This window comes from Clavelina lepadiformis, chromosome 2 (assembly GCF_947623445.1).
Source record: "Clavelina lepadiformis chromosome 2, kaClaLepa1.1, whole genome shotgun sequence".
Taxonomy (NCBI): Eukaryota; Metazoa; Chordata; class Ascidiacea; order Aplousobranchia; family Clavelinidae; genus Clavelina; species Clavelina lepadiformis.
The window spans coordinates 17,455,004-17,472,942 of record NC_135241.1 but is presented as its reverse complement, the minus strand read 5'-3'; the positions used below and the strand labels follow the sequence as shown (position 1 = coordinate 17,472,942).

Sequence of the window (17,939 nt, the reverse complement as noted above, 5' to 3'; positions counted from 1 at the left end):
TGGCCGTCTACGGGACTACTAATTTGTTTGTGTTTCGTATGAATCACACGCATTTACATAAGCAAAATATTCCACCGACAAAAATCAAAATATTGTTTGTTTGCATGTGGATTCACCTATTAAAGTGTCCACAGAGCAAAGATAGAATGGTTTAATCTGTAAAACTAACAACAGCCTGTGCTTTCCTGGGAATTGTCTTATGGCCGAAGTAATCACATTACGTTAATTTTTTGCTATCGTTCTGTATGTAAACAAAGTTTAAGAAATACTTTGTTAAGAAAACGAAAACCCATGATAAACCCAAATAAATGGTTGTTATCGAATGTTTCCAGAACCTAGGTTAAACCAGCGTTGCTGGAATGGGTTAAATACATGGCAGGTGATTATCGGAATAATCTTTATTTGTGCTTTTCGATATTTAATGGTCGGAATAAGATGACGGTGTATGGTTGTTCTAGCTGAGGTATCGGGTGTGCGCGAAAAGTACAACCTTTTGAAGCAGAGAAGGGTGCGAAACTGTTACCAATATAGAGTTGGCTAAGACCTTTTCTAGACGCAAGTAAATGGTTAGAAGGTCGCACTTTCCCATTGCGCACCTGCTAAATTCTATAATTTGTCTTCAAGGGTACTCGGCTAGTTAAACTGATTTTAAGGGGTACTAGGATAAATGTTAAGAAACACTGGATTATAGACTAAAGTATATGTCATTTAATTCATAAAGAGAAGGTTTGTTGTTTACATCGACAAGAATATATTTGAATTTTTAACTCAAAATATGGGTAAACTTATTTCCATTTGTTTGATTTCAAATTGACACAAATTCTTCTAATAATTTTTGAATTCTTATATTTTCTTATAATAATTCTGACTTCTACAACAGAAAACAAGAGGCTTAGCGGGAAACTTAAACCCACTTGAATTGAGAGAGAAAAAGTTTGCATACAAAATCGAAGAAAAAATGCATTGTAATCCTAACACGAGTTAGAATATGAAGCGAAACACTCAAACGTGCAAAATAATATACGTTAATCGAAAGTAATTGCTTGCAAATTCCACTGATATAAACATTTCTTTTAGGTATTCATATTCCAAGTTAACAAGGTAAAGTCCTAAAAACGGTAGTTAGTTTCATTTCTGATGTTAACGAAAGATTAGTGCAAGTAAATGCTGATGTTGCAAAAAGTACGGGCTTTGTTGAGGTTCATTAGTTGGGCTAACGTAAAGTTGTGTATGGTATCTAATACAGGTACTTACAAAACAAATTTCAAGGTTATATAATCAAGAAACTGTTTGAATTACAGTATTACTATTTGTGACACATAAGTCAAAATCGTTACAGCGTTGATGAGTATATTTGTAAAAAGTATAAGTTATATAAAACATTGTAATCATAAGTAGATGGCTGCATGCCAAGGGCCATTTCATTATCCGACGTTTAAGAAAAATTTTCACCAGTGCATCGTGCATGTTAATGTGTTAGATGTCAAATTACGACTTCTTTGTTTTGAATAATTGCATTATTGAAATATTGGATGTAAAAACAAGGCACCGATGTCACACGCATGGCAGTGGCATTTTTTGGGCGTCACAGGGCACTGGATAAATACCATCAAACGCCAATGTGAAAATTAATGTAGCCAAAGTGTTTTTGCAAGCAGTAAACCTGTCTTTGTCACCATTGCACTGCTTTATCCGATTACTGTGTACATCTTTGCATTGGCAGAACCATGTTGAAGGACTGTGTTGTTCTGGGAGCATTTCTATGGAAATGGAAGTTTTGTTGAATCCAACTGTGGGTTTGGACTTTAGATTGTAATATTTTTCTTCACCTTTGCAGGAAATCTCGTAAACCCCATAGAAAAAATTCTACAGCGGAAAAAAGACTAAGCTAAGAGAAAAAGTGCAGCCTAGTCTAAAGTACGACATACAATAATGAAAGAGATACTATTCCAGAATAACTATGTAGGTTGATGATATTTAATTTGCTAGGATCAAAGAATTAAACTTAATTCCGTACTTTCTCTTGTTCTAAAGATATGTTCAGCTTCTTGACTAGGTCGTCCCAAGTATTTGGTTGATCACACCTCGACCCTGTCAAACAAGCTGGACATATGCATTTGGAAGGTGGATGCGTCCACGAACCATCAGGTTGACAGCTAGTTCGCAAATTTCCCTTAAAACACACAAAAACCTGTTGCAAAAATTTAGGCTCACGGGATTCAGCCCAATTTATGCAAGTTCCTCCCTCATACCAACATTATGAAGTTCTTTGGACAATTGAAGGTGCACACGGACTGGACGAAGCGGTCGTGGATACAAGAGAAATTTATTGGTGGGCTGCTTTCAATAGCCGGACATTCTGAAATAGAAAGTCAGCAACAAAACAGCTAGCCACCATGTCTTATGCAAATTACTCAATTAACCTTAACGGCTCAATAACAAACTCGCTTATAATGAAATCTTCTAAATTTGCGCTTGGCAACCGCTGCAACCGAGCAAGCTTGTTTCAATGCAATTACATCACAAACGCAAGCGTTCAAACGAGTTTATCTGCCGGAAAGCTCGTATACTGTACTCCATCCATTGTACCACTACATTTATGGTAATGCTATAGTGGCTACTACTTTGCTAATAAGCTGCCTTGTGAAGGAAGTTAATGAATAACATAGGAATTAGGAATGCTTTGTACTCACGCATTTCACAGACAACTGATGTTGCGTTCCATTTACCTTCTCTCGAACAACTCACCACATCACCACCTCTGACACCAAAATGGGGATCATTACAGACCATGGTGCATCTTGTGCCATTTGTGTATGAATCATCTTCTATGTCAAGCAACGGCCTGGTACAATTTAAAGCTCCCCCTATGGTTTGCGGAAGGGAATTGCATGGAATAGCTGTACCAAAACAATCGGAATAACATTGAGAGAGTGCGTTCTCTCAAGAGCATTCGCAAAAAACATCAACGACATACAGAGTATGACAACGTGTATCGGCCTATGCACAAATAACGGATACAGACCATGTGGATAACACACCTGATTCGCAATAGGGAACCAAATTGGACCAAAAAAAGGTGCTGCCGCTTGGACCACACGTAGTTGAGCTAAAGTCGGCAGATTTTCTGAAACTTTCATTTCTAGTGGCGGGCTTTTGGTCAGGGGGATGTAATTTTGATCCAGGTGGACAGCTAAATGTACAAATCGACGTCTCGTAGTTTTTATTTGTACAACTAATGGAGCCTCCATTTGCAGGGTTTCGAAGTTTGGGGCATATTCCCACTAAAATTTTATTAAAAGCAATGATTTTTATGTTGGTTGGACATATTATAAAAATTAATTAATTAAACTATTTGGTTTTCGGATCAAGTTACTGTAAGTAGGCTACTTTTGTTATTAGCGTTAACAACACATTTATTTACTGAAATACTGATTTGAAATTTACAGAGCAACATGCAACTTATTCCATGTACATTTTAAACATTGTGGTAGGGATCTTGACCAAGTCCCGTTCTGCAAACATTTCAACTTGATATGGCCATCTATGACCCCGTAACCTTCATCGCATTTAATGATGCACAAGGTACCAGGTGGAACTCTTTCCGAAAAATTACCCACACAGTTTATCGATTGATGCTTCTTTGGGTTTCGGGGTGCGCATGACTCTGATATGAAAAAATTTTTAATCGTTATCCGCACAGGATTATTTCGATACACGGTTCGACTGCATTAGTGACGGTTTGTTTACTTAGTCTATAGCCCTATAGCCTATACCACGTATAAAGCATTGTATCACGCCAGTTGTGCAAAGTGAAATGAGGGTAGCTGCCACCACGACCAGGAAAACAGACCCGATCACACATATTTTGAACCACTTCGATCTTGTCGTTTTCAGCACTACCGATACTGAACTTGCAGATGATTCATCTACGAAATGCAAGGCGCTATAAAATATTGGAAATTATAACAAAAACATTATTAATTTAAAAATACAAAGAGACCCTGACTGACTTTTGTGCCAGTATAATATGTCCAGATACCGCTCGTACCAGCAGTTAAAGGAACATTGTCGTCTGATTCCACCCACGGGGCCGTGCTTTCAGCTGATGAGCTCGGTCGACAAGTATCACGTTCCACGTTAGGATCATTACCAACTGGGTTGGGTCGTATCGGCAACTTTGGTCTAGTCTCATTGCTGGTCGTATGTTGGAAGGCGCGATGGTGAGCTTGCTGTCGTACTCTGTGGAATTTTCGTGGAAAGATGCAGATAATGCTATATCAGCGCATTATAGCCTGAAGTGCCTAGCCTAACCTTGTGTCTCCATCACTTCGAGTGGTTTCTTTGGGAAAAGAACATCTTTCCGCTCTGCTGATTAATTGGCTATCGCTATGGGTAACGTTATCGCAGCCCTAAATAAAAAAGAACATGCCTGTAAATGCCAGAGCGGCGTTTTTAAGTTTATGAACATTTATTATTATCTTTCTTTTAGCTGGAAAGCATACTTGACACACGAAGTATGTTTGCGTCCTTAAACAAACCTCCTTAAGGTTTGGCATCGGCATTGATCGGCAAACAAACTTATTACAGGAATTACCAAATGTCGTCGAATAGTTTGCACGGCTCTGTGCGTCTCTTCTGGACTGAATGGAAAAGGTATGTGCTGGGTCAAAATGGAATATAGTTCTAAGAACATAAATTTGCAAAACGTTGTAAGACTATTTTGCAGAAGTAATAACACAAGTTTGTTTCGAAGCCGTCAAGTTATATTCAAAAAGTAGATCATACATAATAAATTAATAACGCAAAAACGTATGCTGTCTATCAAACTTATGCCAAAGAAGGCTAATGCGATACGTTGAAAATCAATTGTATTCGTATATTAGTGTATACTTTCGAATTCTGGACGTTTGGTCTTGTCTTGATGCCAAGCTTTGACCATACATTCCTTCATGACAAGTGGAGTATTGATATCCAACAAAGAGTCATCAGGACGATTGCCCCCCGCAATTTGTAGCTTTAGCACTTCATTACTAATGGCATCTGCAGGAAAGAGCAAAAGAGTTTTAAACACCTCGAGAAAAATGCATTAAAACTGGAAACAAACCCATATAGGTTAATCGCTTTTTCGATGATGGAAATATTTTAATGCACTGTTGCCTATAGGCAGTGGAGGTATATATAGACCTCAGTATAGTTAGGCCTACATGCTTATTTCAAACCACTTGACTACATGCTTACGTTCGTACGGTTCTCTTTCGGCCATAATTTCCCACAAGAAAATTCCGTAGCTGAAACAAAAAAAACAAAATGGTTTAACAATTACAGCGCTTCATAAAGGGGGTTAGAATCCTGCTCATGACAATGGGCCATGCGAAGGACGTTTTCAGAAAGCAGTCGACACAATTACCTGTAAACGTCGGATTTACTAGACGGGGGAACGTTGCCTGTGAGGTGTTCTGGAGCAATATGTGTGATGGTTCCACCAGGACTTTTCCCATCTCGCCGTTGGCTTGCTATTATTATAAAAAAACGCTTGAATTTCTATTCCCATGCTATACCAAAAGTTTAACTTGCATGCTATAGCCTACTCTTCTAAAAGCTCCTTATTTTGTATATTACTGTTGCGATACCTGTTGCGGCTTCTTGTGTCATCCTGCTCATGGTTTTAAGTTGAGCCAGCCCGAAGTCGCAAAGCTGCATAGCAAGACATTATAACTAGGCATATACACATACGCACAAGTGTTAAAATATAGTATAACTTCAGTCAGCAGTGCAGGGCACCTTTGCGTTTAATTTGTGGTCCACCAAAACATTTCTGGACTTTAAATCGAGATGAAGAATATGTTTCGGCGCTTCGGCATCTAATGGAAAATTAGAAGAATGAAGAAATTTCATGGCGTTGGCGACCTGCAACACAACACAATGATGTCATAAATCATAACACACCACCGTGAGAAACATTGGAACTTATATATGTCACGATGGGCAGACACCAGGAAATCATGATGGCAATGAAAACAATTTCGGAACCAAAGCAATTAAGTTAAGAATTAAATCTAAGCGGTCAACTGATAACCAATAAATTTACCCTTGCAATCCTAGATCAACGAAAACGTGATCTGTAAAGGGAACTAAAGTATGAAGTATCCTTTTAGTTCACTTCCTATTTCGATCGGGTTAGATATACAACTGTACACCAAACTCAGGATAAAACGTTATGACGTAGGCTCTTTTTTAATCGCTGTTATAGATACACATGCTAACACTCTACCACTGACGCACATATAGCACCAAAGCAATAACTACCTGTACAGACATTTGATATTTTAATGGCCACTTGTCAGTATTTTGTATTCTGGAAGGAAGCTTTCTGAAGAAGTCATGACAAGAACCATTTTGCATATATTCCATGATAAGACTGAAATTGTGATGACCTATTTTTATCCCCAGAAGTTTTACAACGTGATCATGTTGAATTGAAGCTAAAACATTGGCTTCCTTTTTGATCGCTTCTCGCAATTGCTTATCACTGCAAAACAAACCAAACAACTAACAACCTAAAATATCATTGGGACAAGCGACACCCTATTATATACAGTTTAAAGATACTTGTTGCACCATTGTAACTCGCGGTCGACATGTTACCAACAAAATGTATCCTGCATTGGCTGAAGCATGTCCAAGGACATTCGATATAACAAAAATGTTTTGCTGAAATGGCTATTTGCAGACCTTTTGTGTTATAGTAAAAAATGTAGTCTAGTGAAAAAAACTTAAGTAAGTGCATTGCCTGAAACGTAAAATTATTGTTTTTATCGCTTACCTTTCTAGGGAGGGAGTGTTTAGAAATCGTTTTTCTGCAACACACATCACAGTAAAAGGGCGAACATGAGACCTTAAAACACGTCGTATCACTGTCCCGTAGCCTCCACTTCCAAGATGCAGTTGTTCCGTGTTGAAGTCTGCCTCAAGGAAAATGTGAGCATTGGTAGGAAACTCAGTTTGGTTAAGTAGCTGGTCTGAAGAGCCTTCATGACGGCGATTGTTGAAAATATGGTTATTTAGCAAGTCACTTGCGGCTAAAGAGTGCACATCGCCAGAACTCATTTTTAGCAGCAAAAAGAAACATCAAACAACTACCCTAAATTATCACACTATTTCAAGGACATTATCTAAAGAAAAGCTAAAAAATTACCCATAACCTAGTCTAAAGTTTTAAGTTGAACTCAGCACATACGCTGGCTCAGGTGTGCACAGTCAATTTGATAGCTGCTTGGGCTTTGTAGAGCCTAACAAAAGCCTCCCATTATCTAGATCAGCGTGGTCCAACTGCAGGCCCGCGGGCCAAAGTTGGCCCGCGAGCACCGATTTTTTGGCCCACGAACTGATAGTCAGCTTTGATAGTCGCTATTGTCGAGGAAGAACCTCGACCGCAGATGTCACATTGATCAGCATTTAATAGCTAAGTAGCTAAATAGCTAAGCTCTTCAGTTCTAATTTAAAAACATTGGCCCGCAAGATAAAAAAATGTTCTGATTTTGGCCCGCGATGAAAAGAAGTTGGACCACGCTGATCTAGATACTGTGTCTAGGCTATGTATAAATGTCATCATAATGCCGTCTTTGAGCCAGAGTTCGGTGTCAGAGAAGCGCTCCAGTACTGCGTAGGACACATGCATTAGGCATATCTTTTCGATACTATCAATTTCAAAGTCAGTTACAATATACTGGCAGCCTATAGGGTTTTTTACATCGGTCTACTACTCTACTCTATAGTAGTTGTAACATGGTGCAGCAAAGTAAGCCTACCACGGCACACGACAATGAGAACACAAGAACATGCTTTCAAGGGAATAATTCCAATACAAAAGAGATGATTAAAATATCACAAGTAAAACATTTATCGATAAATCAAATCCCATATTTTGGATAATTTTTGGAGATTAGGTTTATTTTGGGATTAATATTTTAAAAAATGGTAAAAATAACCACGGCGTTTGAAAAATTGATTCTTTTTACGTCATTTGAATTATTTGACATAGAAATTCGTATAGGTACTCGCGACAACATAAGGTTTGTTTAACACGACTGTGCTTTGACAGCATCAAATGTAGTATCATAAATTTCATACATTAGCGACATTAGGTACTGAAAACTGCCGATAATAATCTATAGAAATATAGGCTATTCATAATACAGTGAAATGTTACGCACAAGACTCCGTCAACATACATATAACTGGTAAGCAGCGTATACTACACCTACACACGGTCGCGAATTGTACACTTACATTAGTTGTTTTTCAAAGTTTTTTTCAACTTGAAAGTCATTATACCGTTAACGGCATAAACTTACGTAACTAAAATCTATCGCTCTCCCTACTACCACTATAATCGTACAGTATACCTTTACAGTTTAACCCATAGTGCATTTTTTCTCTGTATCAAAATTAATGTCCTAAAAAATAAACCTGCCGGTGAAACATGTTCGTCGATTTTGATAACAAGACTCACGTGCTCGTAGCTGTCAATTATTTATAGCACGTATAGGCCTACGTAAAAGTATTTCTGTTTTTCAAAACGAGCAACTTTTATCATAAACACACTTGGCTTTTTAAAAGCTTGGAAATTAATTCTTCAAGAATACTGTTCTGTACATCTGAAGTGACACTGCTTGTCGGATAAAGTTCCATTAACCTGCTGAATTTATACTTGCTAAAACTATCAAATAGACGGATTTACTATGGAAAAGAAATATGATGTTTTCTCAACCAGTTCTGCAAAACACTAAAACTCATCAGTGAATTCGTCTACACGATTTGCAAATTATCGAACTTCAAGAAACTTTAATCTACAGTACTAAACTTTGTTTTCAAAAGTAAAAGAGGAAACTCGTTACGCTTGATTGAGGTTTTACAAACCATGTCAACAATATGTTTTTCGCGAGGTACTCGATAACTCAAGCAATCGCTATTTGCTAAGCTGTCTGTACTCTGTAGGCCTTACACAGAGTACTGTTGGAACTCACCAGGGACATTTGGAATGCTAAGGAGAACGGGTTGCCGACTGTACAATCCACAAGTTAACGTGAATTGGTTGTGCAAGCTTGGCGTTTTCACGCTTACCCTCGCGTCAGGCCATGATCGAGGCAAGCTCATTCGTAATGTACGTTGCGCAGTGACCACTGAACAAATCCAGTTTTGCTATATAGGCATATAGCTTCCATGAATAAGACTGTCGTTAAAAAGAGCGTGACAGAATGTTGAAAGTGGCAAAGAAAAGCAACGGAGGATGCTGATGTCACATCATAATAAGGCGATGGCTTATCTCGTTTATCTAGTCGAAAAATAGTCGCAATAGCAGTTTTAACTGAGCACATGTTGAAATTTTCTTGTGACGTCACGAATTGAAGCCTACTGTCTCTGAGTAGCTCCCTGCAATCGGTGAAGTCACGTGGTTACTGATCGGTATAGCACCCTGGTATTGGTGACGTCAAGTAGTTAGTGATTTAGAGAGGCAGGGTTGTATTGTATTATTTATGTTTCGTCATTGTCTATGAGGGAACGAAATATAAAATTTTAACGCTTATAGTGTCATAAAATAACAATTTCACCAGCAAACAATGAGCGGGAAAAAGCAGCAAAGCCCAAAAAGCTTAAAGCGTGCAAGAATAAGTTAATGGAACCCATTGATAAAGATTAATAATGGTTAGCACGGCCACTGAACCCGACATACAATAAATAAATCACAAAAAAATTTATTTGACAAAATAATGCTCACAAACACAAATATATTAATAAAGTCATGTAAAGCTGGATACTGAAGTAGTGCAGTAACTGGGATACAGATAAGCTGATAAAACATCGAAAGAAAAGTAAAGATACATTTAGTGCAGTGCTTTTCAATCTTTTTGATGATGGTTCGCATTTTTAGTGTCACGAAAATCTCATCTACATGTGATAAAGTTAAAGCTGTAAAACGTTTGACAGGCTGGCGATTTCGTCATTCGTTCACTTTTTCTTGGTACTACGTTTTGAAATGAAATATTTTATAAAACAATCCGTACAGTATATTTGTGAGCATTTGTAATCCCAATTCGACGCGAACGGAAACAAAGTACAACACACTTAACATAATTTAACAAACCTAGTCTTGAAACATTACGTGAGAGTTTTCCTTTGCTTTAAGCGTACGTTACGTCGGGGTTAAACTACCAAAGGCCAAATGCGAACCGGATTCGATTTCCAGTTGCGACTTGCGATACCAATGCAATTTCCTTGAGCAAGGTGTGAATGACGCTTACTTTGTTTAGTGGTCTTGATGAACAGTTCCAAATTATAAAAATATAAAAAATGTGTGTATCTATCGGAACCAGGATTACGTCTACCAAGTAATCTAGTAAACGTAACGTAAATGGTTTTATTCAATTTGTAATCGACCTTTTTAGACAGACAATTGCGACGAATAATTGCATTAAAACCCGGGCAATATTCGATTAAATAATCGATTTTTCTAAGATTTTGTTCGATTAATTCCAACAAATTGTGCGTTTTGGACGATTAAATCGATTACTTTCCTACACTTTCCAGAGCTTGGATGATTACTTTTAGAACGTTAATCAAAAAATCAATGAAGTAAAGCGATATTTTAGGCTCCAAAACAACGTATGAAATTGTTTTATTAGCTTCGCAATAACGTGAAATATTTTTAACAAATTTTAACTACGACAGGTTTTCAATATGTCACAATTAACTAGAAAACTCTGCGCAACGTTTTAAATATATTGTAGAATGTAGATAAACTTTCGTGAACCGAACCAGTCTTAATAGTTTTGCGGTTGCCCTTACAATTTACAATTATGCAGTGCACCTTGTTCTACATTTACGTTATTACGATACGTCAATGGCATTGTTCGCTGCAAGGAAAGATGTTTGATTGACCATGCAGTCTGCAAGGCGTTGAACAACGACTATCTGTTGTTGGTCGCGCCAAACTGCCAGCCATAAAATGCTAACGATTCACAATCGATTACGAATAACGATTCACAGGTCAACATTTTTTTTTCATTTTCTCTTGCAAGAGTTTTTTTCAGTGATTCCGTACAATTTTTGGATGCTGATGTTTTTGCAGGTTTGAGAGCTCAACAGTACGTGACAGGCTTATTCAGATTTCATGGTTTTGTACCTTCTGAAGATGAAGAAACTGAATCTGAGAGGGAAGATGTCACGGAATGCGAGTATAAGAGAATAGATACAGAATCTGAAGACTCTTTCTCTGAAACCAAATTAACTCCTGAGCAATTTAACCAGTCTGAGCTGAATGACTTGGTACGTGATTTAAATCTGCCCAAGCAACCAGCTGAGCTCTTAGCCTCCAGGCTCGATGAAAAATGTGTGCTGGATAGCTCCGTAAAGGTTTCCTTTTACCGTAAAAGAGATGAAATCTTTCTATCCTATTTTTCCGAGAAAAAGCAGCTAATTTATTGCAATGACTTACCAGACCTTCTTGGGCAATTAGACATCTCATCATATGATCTAGGAGAACGGCGATTGTTTTTGGATAGTTCCAAGCGTAGTCTCAAGCGCGTCCTCTTGCACAATGGAAATATTTATGGAGCTGTTCCTATTGGTCACTCCACTGTCTTGAAGGAAAAGCATGATGATATCAAAATAGTCATTGACTTGCTCAAGTATCATGAGCATGGGCTGATCATTTACGTTGACCTGAAAATGGTTAGTTTTCTGCTTGGAAAGCAAAGAGGATTCACAGAATTCCAATGTTATCTCAGTATGTGGGACAGTAGAGCACGTGAGAAACACTGAACTCAAAAGGAGTGGCCCATACGCGAAACGCTTGAAGCTGGCACGCCGAATGTACCAAACAACCAAATTATAAGCAGAGATAAAATTGTTTTTCCTCCCCTTCACATCAAGTTAGGCTTGATGAAACAGCTTGTCAAAGCCTTACGTCTTGACAGTGAATGCTTTCATCACCTGGTTTATACTTTCCCAGCTTTGTCGTATGAAAAAATTAAAGCGGGGGTGTTTCATGGGCCCCAAATTCGTACACTCGTGCGTGATCAAGAATTTTTCAAGAAGATGAATGCCAAGGAGAAAGCAGCGTGGTTGGTTTTTGCAGATGTCATGAAGAACTTCCTTGGGAACAAAAAGGCACAAAACTATGAGATTCTTGTATCCAAGAAGCTCTTAGCTTTTCGTGATTTAGGATGAAAAATGAGCATCAAAGTTCATTTTCTGTTCAGTCACCTGGACAAGTTCCCAGAAAACCTAGGGACCGTCAGTGACGAACAGGGAGAACGATTCCACCAGGACCTCGATCATGACGGTGGAAGAACGCTACCAAGGTCGATGGGACCGACATATGAAGGCCGATTAGGCTACTGTTGAAGCATCAAACGTTACTGTCCTCAAAAAATCTACAAACGCAAATTTTTGTCCACATCGTGTTAGAACGTAAAATACAATTGACTTTTGCGTCCTTTCATCAAGTTAATGGACTGCCATCATACTTTTCTTTGGCATTTACTTGGACAACTTGATTTTCGCATGCAAGTAGTATTTTACTTGCAAAAAATCTCCTTTCTTTACATTTTTTCCCCAAAGCTTGGTGCATATCTGTCTGTAGATACAACTTTTCGTAATAAAACAAAAATATTTTGGCAGATGTTGTTGCCTAACTTGCCTTCAGTCTGGTTTTTGGACTTTCAGCAATAAATTCATTTGACAGGTTATGTCCCTTTGCGAAAAATTCGGGTTTTTCCAAAAAATAAAAAATTTTGATTTGCAAAAAATCTACAGCTTGCAGATGAAAACTAAGGTCAGATTTGGATTCAGCACCCCAAAATTACCTATGAATAAGTTTTAGTAGATTTGCAATAAATTTTTTGTTGACCAGTGTTACGATTATAATTATCCTAACCCAGGACAGAACTTGCACGAACACAAGATTGTTGGCCGAAGCTCGAGCGATGAAATCATTGTCGAGTTTCAGTTTTGTAGTCTGAAAATAAAGTTTGTGATATCATACCATACTTGTTTGTTGAGCAACATTTTTATGCCATTCCCGTTACCGTAGTTGGCCTAGTCTAGTGGAAGGCTTCCTTACCGATTTCATGAATTTGTGCAATGCTCTGTATACAAGCGAATGGTGTGTTTTTTTAATCTTATCCATCTCACAACTGTGCAAGTACGTAAGTAACATCGGTCCGTCGTATGAGTTCGCTTTTTTCCTGGCATTTTCTATCTTTTTACTGTTTTCGATCCTTCGTTATTGGGTTACGGTTATCACCTGGATGACTGATATATTATAAAAGTTTTTGTAATGAAGTGTAGCGCAGTTCAGATTTTTTTGGACAGTACAAAAAATGCAAATCCGGAAGTGAAAGTTTGGTATAAATAACCGGATCTGCGTATGCTTTGCACTCCAAAAGTTATTGATTTAGAAATGTGCACTGTCTAGATCAGGGGTGTCAAACTCAATCGCACCAGGGGCCAAAACTCAAAACTTATTTAACGCCGTGGGCCGTAAGGATAAAACTTGATTGAACGTTTCGTGACATGAGTACATGAATTAGAACAAGCAGCGAAACAACACCAAATTTTTGATGTTTTTGACGATTTTTGACTGAGCTATTTTTGATTATTCTTCTCTTACATCATTATGTTTCATTCATCTCCTTGCAAAAGCATTAAAGAATTAACAAACAATAAAGAGAAAAGCAGCCCAGATTACAAGCGTTAGAAAAAATCGATTTATTCTATCGTATGATGGGGCAACTGTTGTGCTGCTGTATTGTGCGATTTGTTATAATCTTGTTTCTTGCTTGAAAAAAGTAAGTTATACTGTACAATGATCTCGCGGGCCGGAAATAGTTCAATGTATAAAATAGCATTGCGGGCCAAGTTTTATTGTATTTTAGGAGTTTGACACGTATGGCCTAGATTGGTCAGTTTGCACAAACCATAGACATTACATTAGCAATGCTAATATGTGTTAATGTTTTACCTATGCACAAACTATTGACAAAAACAACCATTCAATCAGGCCTAATCAATGATTTCAACTTCAAAGAGTGTCCTACATTCACACTTTGATAGGCCAGCTGCTATTCGCACATTTTTGTATAACAATTCCTATCAGTCACAAAATCAAATTACGCGAAATCGCTTAGGAAGAGAATGCCAGTGTGGTTAATTGGTAGGTATTAGGGATGTGCCGCGAGGAAGATTATTCGGGTTCGTGCGAACTCGAATATCATGAAGGTCGACACGAACGAATCCCGAATCTATTCGTATTAGAACCAAACAATAAAATTTCCTCCAAAAGTTGTCAAGTCTTGCTTGTAACATGATGTAATCGATGAACAAATCGCTTTCTTTCGAAAAAGAGAGTTTAAAAAACGATTGAAAAAGCAAAATCGTTAGGAAAACGACCTTCATTGTAAGTACTGCTGACTCTAGTTTAGCTTTGTCGGGAAACTAGATCATCATTTTTAACAAAAGTCAGTAAATTTATAAGTAATATTTAGGGCAACCAGTTTTTTGACCTAAAAATTTTAAATTTTGACCTTAAAATTTGCAAATTTTGACCTCATTTTGACCTAAAAAGTTTACATTTTGACCTTATTTTGACCTAAAAAGTTTACATTTTGACCTTATTTTGACCTAAAAAGTTTAAATTTTGACCTCATTTTGAAAAACGCTATACTGATAGTCTCTACACTGTCTACAGCAACTTTCTAATCTAAAGCTGCATTTAAAAATGACAAAATGCTTTTCTAGTGTTGACTTTTTTTTCGTTTCTGCGTATTAAGATTGACAACTTGCAGTTTCAAATGCAATGACGTCACATCGTGACGTCACCAAACGCGCTGAAAAGCCTTCCCTCTCTTTGTGGCTTGGGTTCTAAGGAAAATTTGCGGGACTGGAACCCAGATAGCACGTCGCTCGAGGGCCGACGTCGAGCCGCTAGCTTGCTTTTGGCGGCCCACAAACGATATTCGCTGAAGGGCCAACTTCGTTTTGTCCAGCGGGCCTAGGTCGGGTAGGGAGCAACAAAATCTTTGTCGGACCTCGGTCGGCGAGTTAGCTACAATCTCCTACGAGCCGACTTTGGGCCTACCAACAATCACTAACACACAGGGTTTTTATGCAGTTCAGCAAAAAGTTTATTTTTTCAAATTTGAAAGTTCCCTTACCAGCAAACACAATATTTTATTATAATCACTATCATCATCCGCTATCATCACTTGTAGAAGATGAGTCGAAATTCATGAAATACAATTGTCTGCGCGTGGCTTCATCTTTCCGCTCTTTATCTAAAACATTTTTGTAATGAAATATATTGCATAATGTTTGTTTACTATCTACAAAATTAAAAATGCAAAGTAAAACGTTCTGCAATACATGATATGAACATCACACACGCATGCCACACAGCTTACCCAATTTGTTCTTCATTCTTTTTAGCCGTCCCCCTTCCTTATCACTAGCATTTTTTAACCATTTCTTGATCTCGCAGATACTCTCTGCTTCCTTAATACCCGATTTCTTGGCAGCATCTAAAGTATAATGACATAAAAACAAAATACTGGAGTAAACATCATCGACAGATAATAGTAAATAACTCACAATACGTCTTAAAACAATTAAGAAGCGGTAAGCAACCTAAAAAATCAAAACATGACTAAGGAAAACCATTAACACTCAATTTCGACTTATTCACCTATAACAGCTTTTGCGAGTTGTGATGAATGCATTCCGGTTTTATGAGTATGACCCTTTCCCATCCAATTACAATTGGTTGCCAGTTCACAGGTCAACAATTTGCTCAACATCATGCTGATAACATCTTTTGCTGTTATGCCACCTATTGTTTCTAGATAGGAAATCTAAAAAAAAATCCTGATAAGAATCATTTGTTTGGCGGCATTATGTTACTGGTTACATGTCATGCTTTTACATGGAAGCATTATCAAAGTTGAAAAAAATGTCAACGTAGTCCCCCATAGCAATTAGATAAAAGAGATGAAATACTCAATATTCATAGTATTATTTAATTATCAGTAACTTGCATATTAACCTACATGTTGCACTTACAAAAACACGCGCTTGTGATTTCTCTGCTAGCAGTGATTCCACCCTATCAAAATCCTCAAATGAATCTATCGGCAAGTTGAAGTGTTCCACCGAAGAAGTGGACGGTATCTGCCCTTCCACAAATTGGCGATGAAGAGACTGGAGCATTACACTGTTTTGTTTTACTTGTCCCCAAATTCTTTCAAGTAAGAGAATAGTAGATGGTCTCTCACTGTTCAAATATTTGCGCAACATCACCAAGGGCTTGTGACACATGATAATTGGTAGCCCACCAAAGAGTTTTACAAAACCACTTTTACTTTACTCCTTTTTACATGCAATTATTCCGGGAAAATTTATTTAGTTCTGTACAACTTAAACTTACCGTTCTGTGGGCAATTGATGTGACGCACTTGCCTGTACATCAGTTTCTTGAGAAGTCACAAAACTGCAAAAAACATGAAGTGTGTATTGTTAGTATTAAATGCGAAATTTAGTGAAATACGCATATTATAATGGTCTGATACGGGCACGACAAATAAAGATTGCAGTTAGTACAGTACTGGAAATATTGCATGTCAAATTTGTTTACCTTGCAACTAAAATGGGTGTCGTAAAAGAAGTATTTGCACTACCAAAACAAAGAAATTGGTAGCATAGCTTATCACTTCTACTTGAAGATAAAATACTTTCATTTTTTTACCTTGAACATTAATGTAAAGATTGGTAACTTTTATTTGTAGCCCATAGCTTATTTAAAAATTACATATTATTTATAATAACAGCAATATCGAGAATAATGTATACCTTCTTTCCTGGGTGTTAGGCATTTCTGGAACAACAGGTGGTGGTGTTGAATGTTGTAAAAACAATTTTTTCCTTTTGGGTTTGGATTGGTCTGATTCCCAGTGGTTACTACAGTAAATATGTTCACTAATGTGCAAATCACTATTTTAGACAGTCATAACATGTATAATAATAATTAATCAGGTAATTTATCAAGCATTTGCACTTTGTTTATTTCATCATCCAAGGTCAATTCTGTTTACTTTACCTGGCATCATTGTCATAATTTGAATCTTCAAGTCGAGATGGAGGTCGAATTCTGATAAAAAATATGTATATGTTTTTGTTTCAACAAAATATTTGAAAAATGTGCGAGTTTGAAAACTGTATACTTCATTACAAATAAATTATGTAATTTATTTAGTCACATATTTTTAGTTGTCAAATGCTACTCACAGAAAACCTATCTTCATTGCTTAAATTGCTAAGTGTCCAACCGCATAATTGGTTTTTTATCTGACTTACTTCCTTTTACTTTCAACGTCGGTAGTGTCTAAATCTTCTGAGCAGATATGAGTTGCATTTACTGCTTTTTCACACTTTTTTCTAGCACTCTTATAATTATCTGGGAATAATTAAAAAACATGTTTAATTTAACACAGGCGATTGATCCATTGAAACAAAGCAAGTAGGCTTTGCTTTACAACAAATTTAAATATAACTAGTCACAGTAGTCACAACCATAATATTCCGTGTGTCCCTTTGTCTTCTTTACAAAAGCCCGTGCTGGAGTGTCACAAATCACATTTGACAATTTTATTTCATACACTTTTCCATTATCATAGATCACACCAACATCATCAATTTCGTGCATTTCTTCAACAAATTTTTCAAGAAAAGCATTAGCATCTTTGGGTTTAGAAGTCCCCACCCAAAGACCAATAACAAAAGGTTCAGCATTTTTCTCTTGAGTTGTAAGACCTAATATAGGCCAAAATGATTCAGTACTGCTTTTAAATATCGAAAACCATCGATAAACGGTAAACCATCGGTAA

At 37.3% G+C, this 17,939-nt stretch overlaps 2 protein-coding genes across 2 annotated transcripts; both read right to left on the bottom strand.

Annotated features, from left to right (window-relative positions):
• Positions 1-900: 900 nt before the first annotated feature.
• Positions 901-7,204, bottom strand: LOC143446428 (uncharacterized). The gene is made up of 17 exons (XM_076946050.1): positions 6,827-7,204; positions 6,310-6,532; positions 5,785-5,910; positions 5,634-5,697; positions 5,411-5,516; positions 5,242-5,291; positions 4,894-5,043; positions 4,598-4,686; positions 4,315-4,412; positions 4,052-4,242; positions 3,777-3,929; positions 3,476-3,667; positions 3,042-3,284; positions 2,694-2,900; positions 2,253-2,359; positions 2,018-2,173; positions 901-1,866 (listed from the first exon to the last, which is right to left on the bottom strand). The coding sequence occupies exons 1-17, from the start codon at positions 7,108-7,110 to the stop codon at positions 1,555-1,557; spliced, it is 2,751 nt and encodes a 916-aa protein (XP_076802165.1). The 5' UTR covers positions 7,111-7,204; the 3' UTR covers positions 901-1,554.
• A 7,896-nt stretch (positions 7,205-15,100) lies between these two features.
• On the bottom strand, positions 15,101-16,680 carry LOC143446110 (uncharacterized). Its single transcript, XM_076945602.1, has 5 exons — positions 16,484-16,680; positions 16,120-16,330; positions 15,746-15,911; positions 15,465-15,581; positions 15,101-15,338 (listed from the first exon to the last, which is right to left on the bottom strand). The coding sequence occupies exons 2-5, from the start codon at positions 16,264-16,266 to the stop codon at positions 15,253-15,255; spliced, it is 516 nt and encodes a 171-aa protein (XP_076801717.1). The 5' UTR covers positions 16,267-16,330; positions 16,484-16,680; the 3' UTR covers positions 15,101-15,252.
• Between the last annotated feature and the right edge of the window lie 1,259 nt (positions 16,681-17,939).

Coding starts and splice junctions, on each gene's coding strand:
- LOC143446428 (XM_076946050.1), bottom strand. CDS start 7,110: ATGAGTTCTGGCGATGTGCACTCTTTAGCCGCAAGTGACTTGCTAAAT. Junction 5,698..5,784: donor ACCACAAATTAAACGCAAAG/GTGCCCTGCACT, acceptor CTTGCTATGCAG/CTTTGCGACTTCGGGCTGGC. Junction 4,687..4,893: donor CAAACGTCCAGAATTCGAAA/GTATACACTAAT, acceptor TTATGTTCTTAG/AACTATATTCCATTTTGACC.
- LOC143446110 (XM_076945602.1), bottom strand. CDS start 16,266: ATGCTCCAGTCTCTTCATCGCCAATTTGTGGAAGGGCAGATACCGTCC. Junction 15,912..16,119: donor AATCACAAGCGCGTGTTTTT/GTAAGTGCAACA, acceptor ATTTTTTTTTAG/ATTTCCTATCTAGAAACAAT. Junction 15,339..15,464: donor AAGAATGAAGAACAAATTGG/GTAAGCTGTGTG, acceptor AAAATGTTTTAG/ATAAAGAGCGGAAAGATGAA.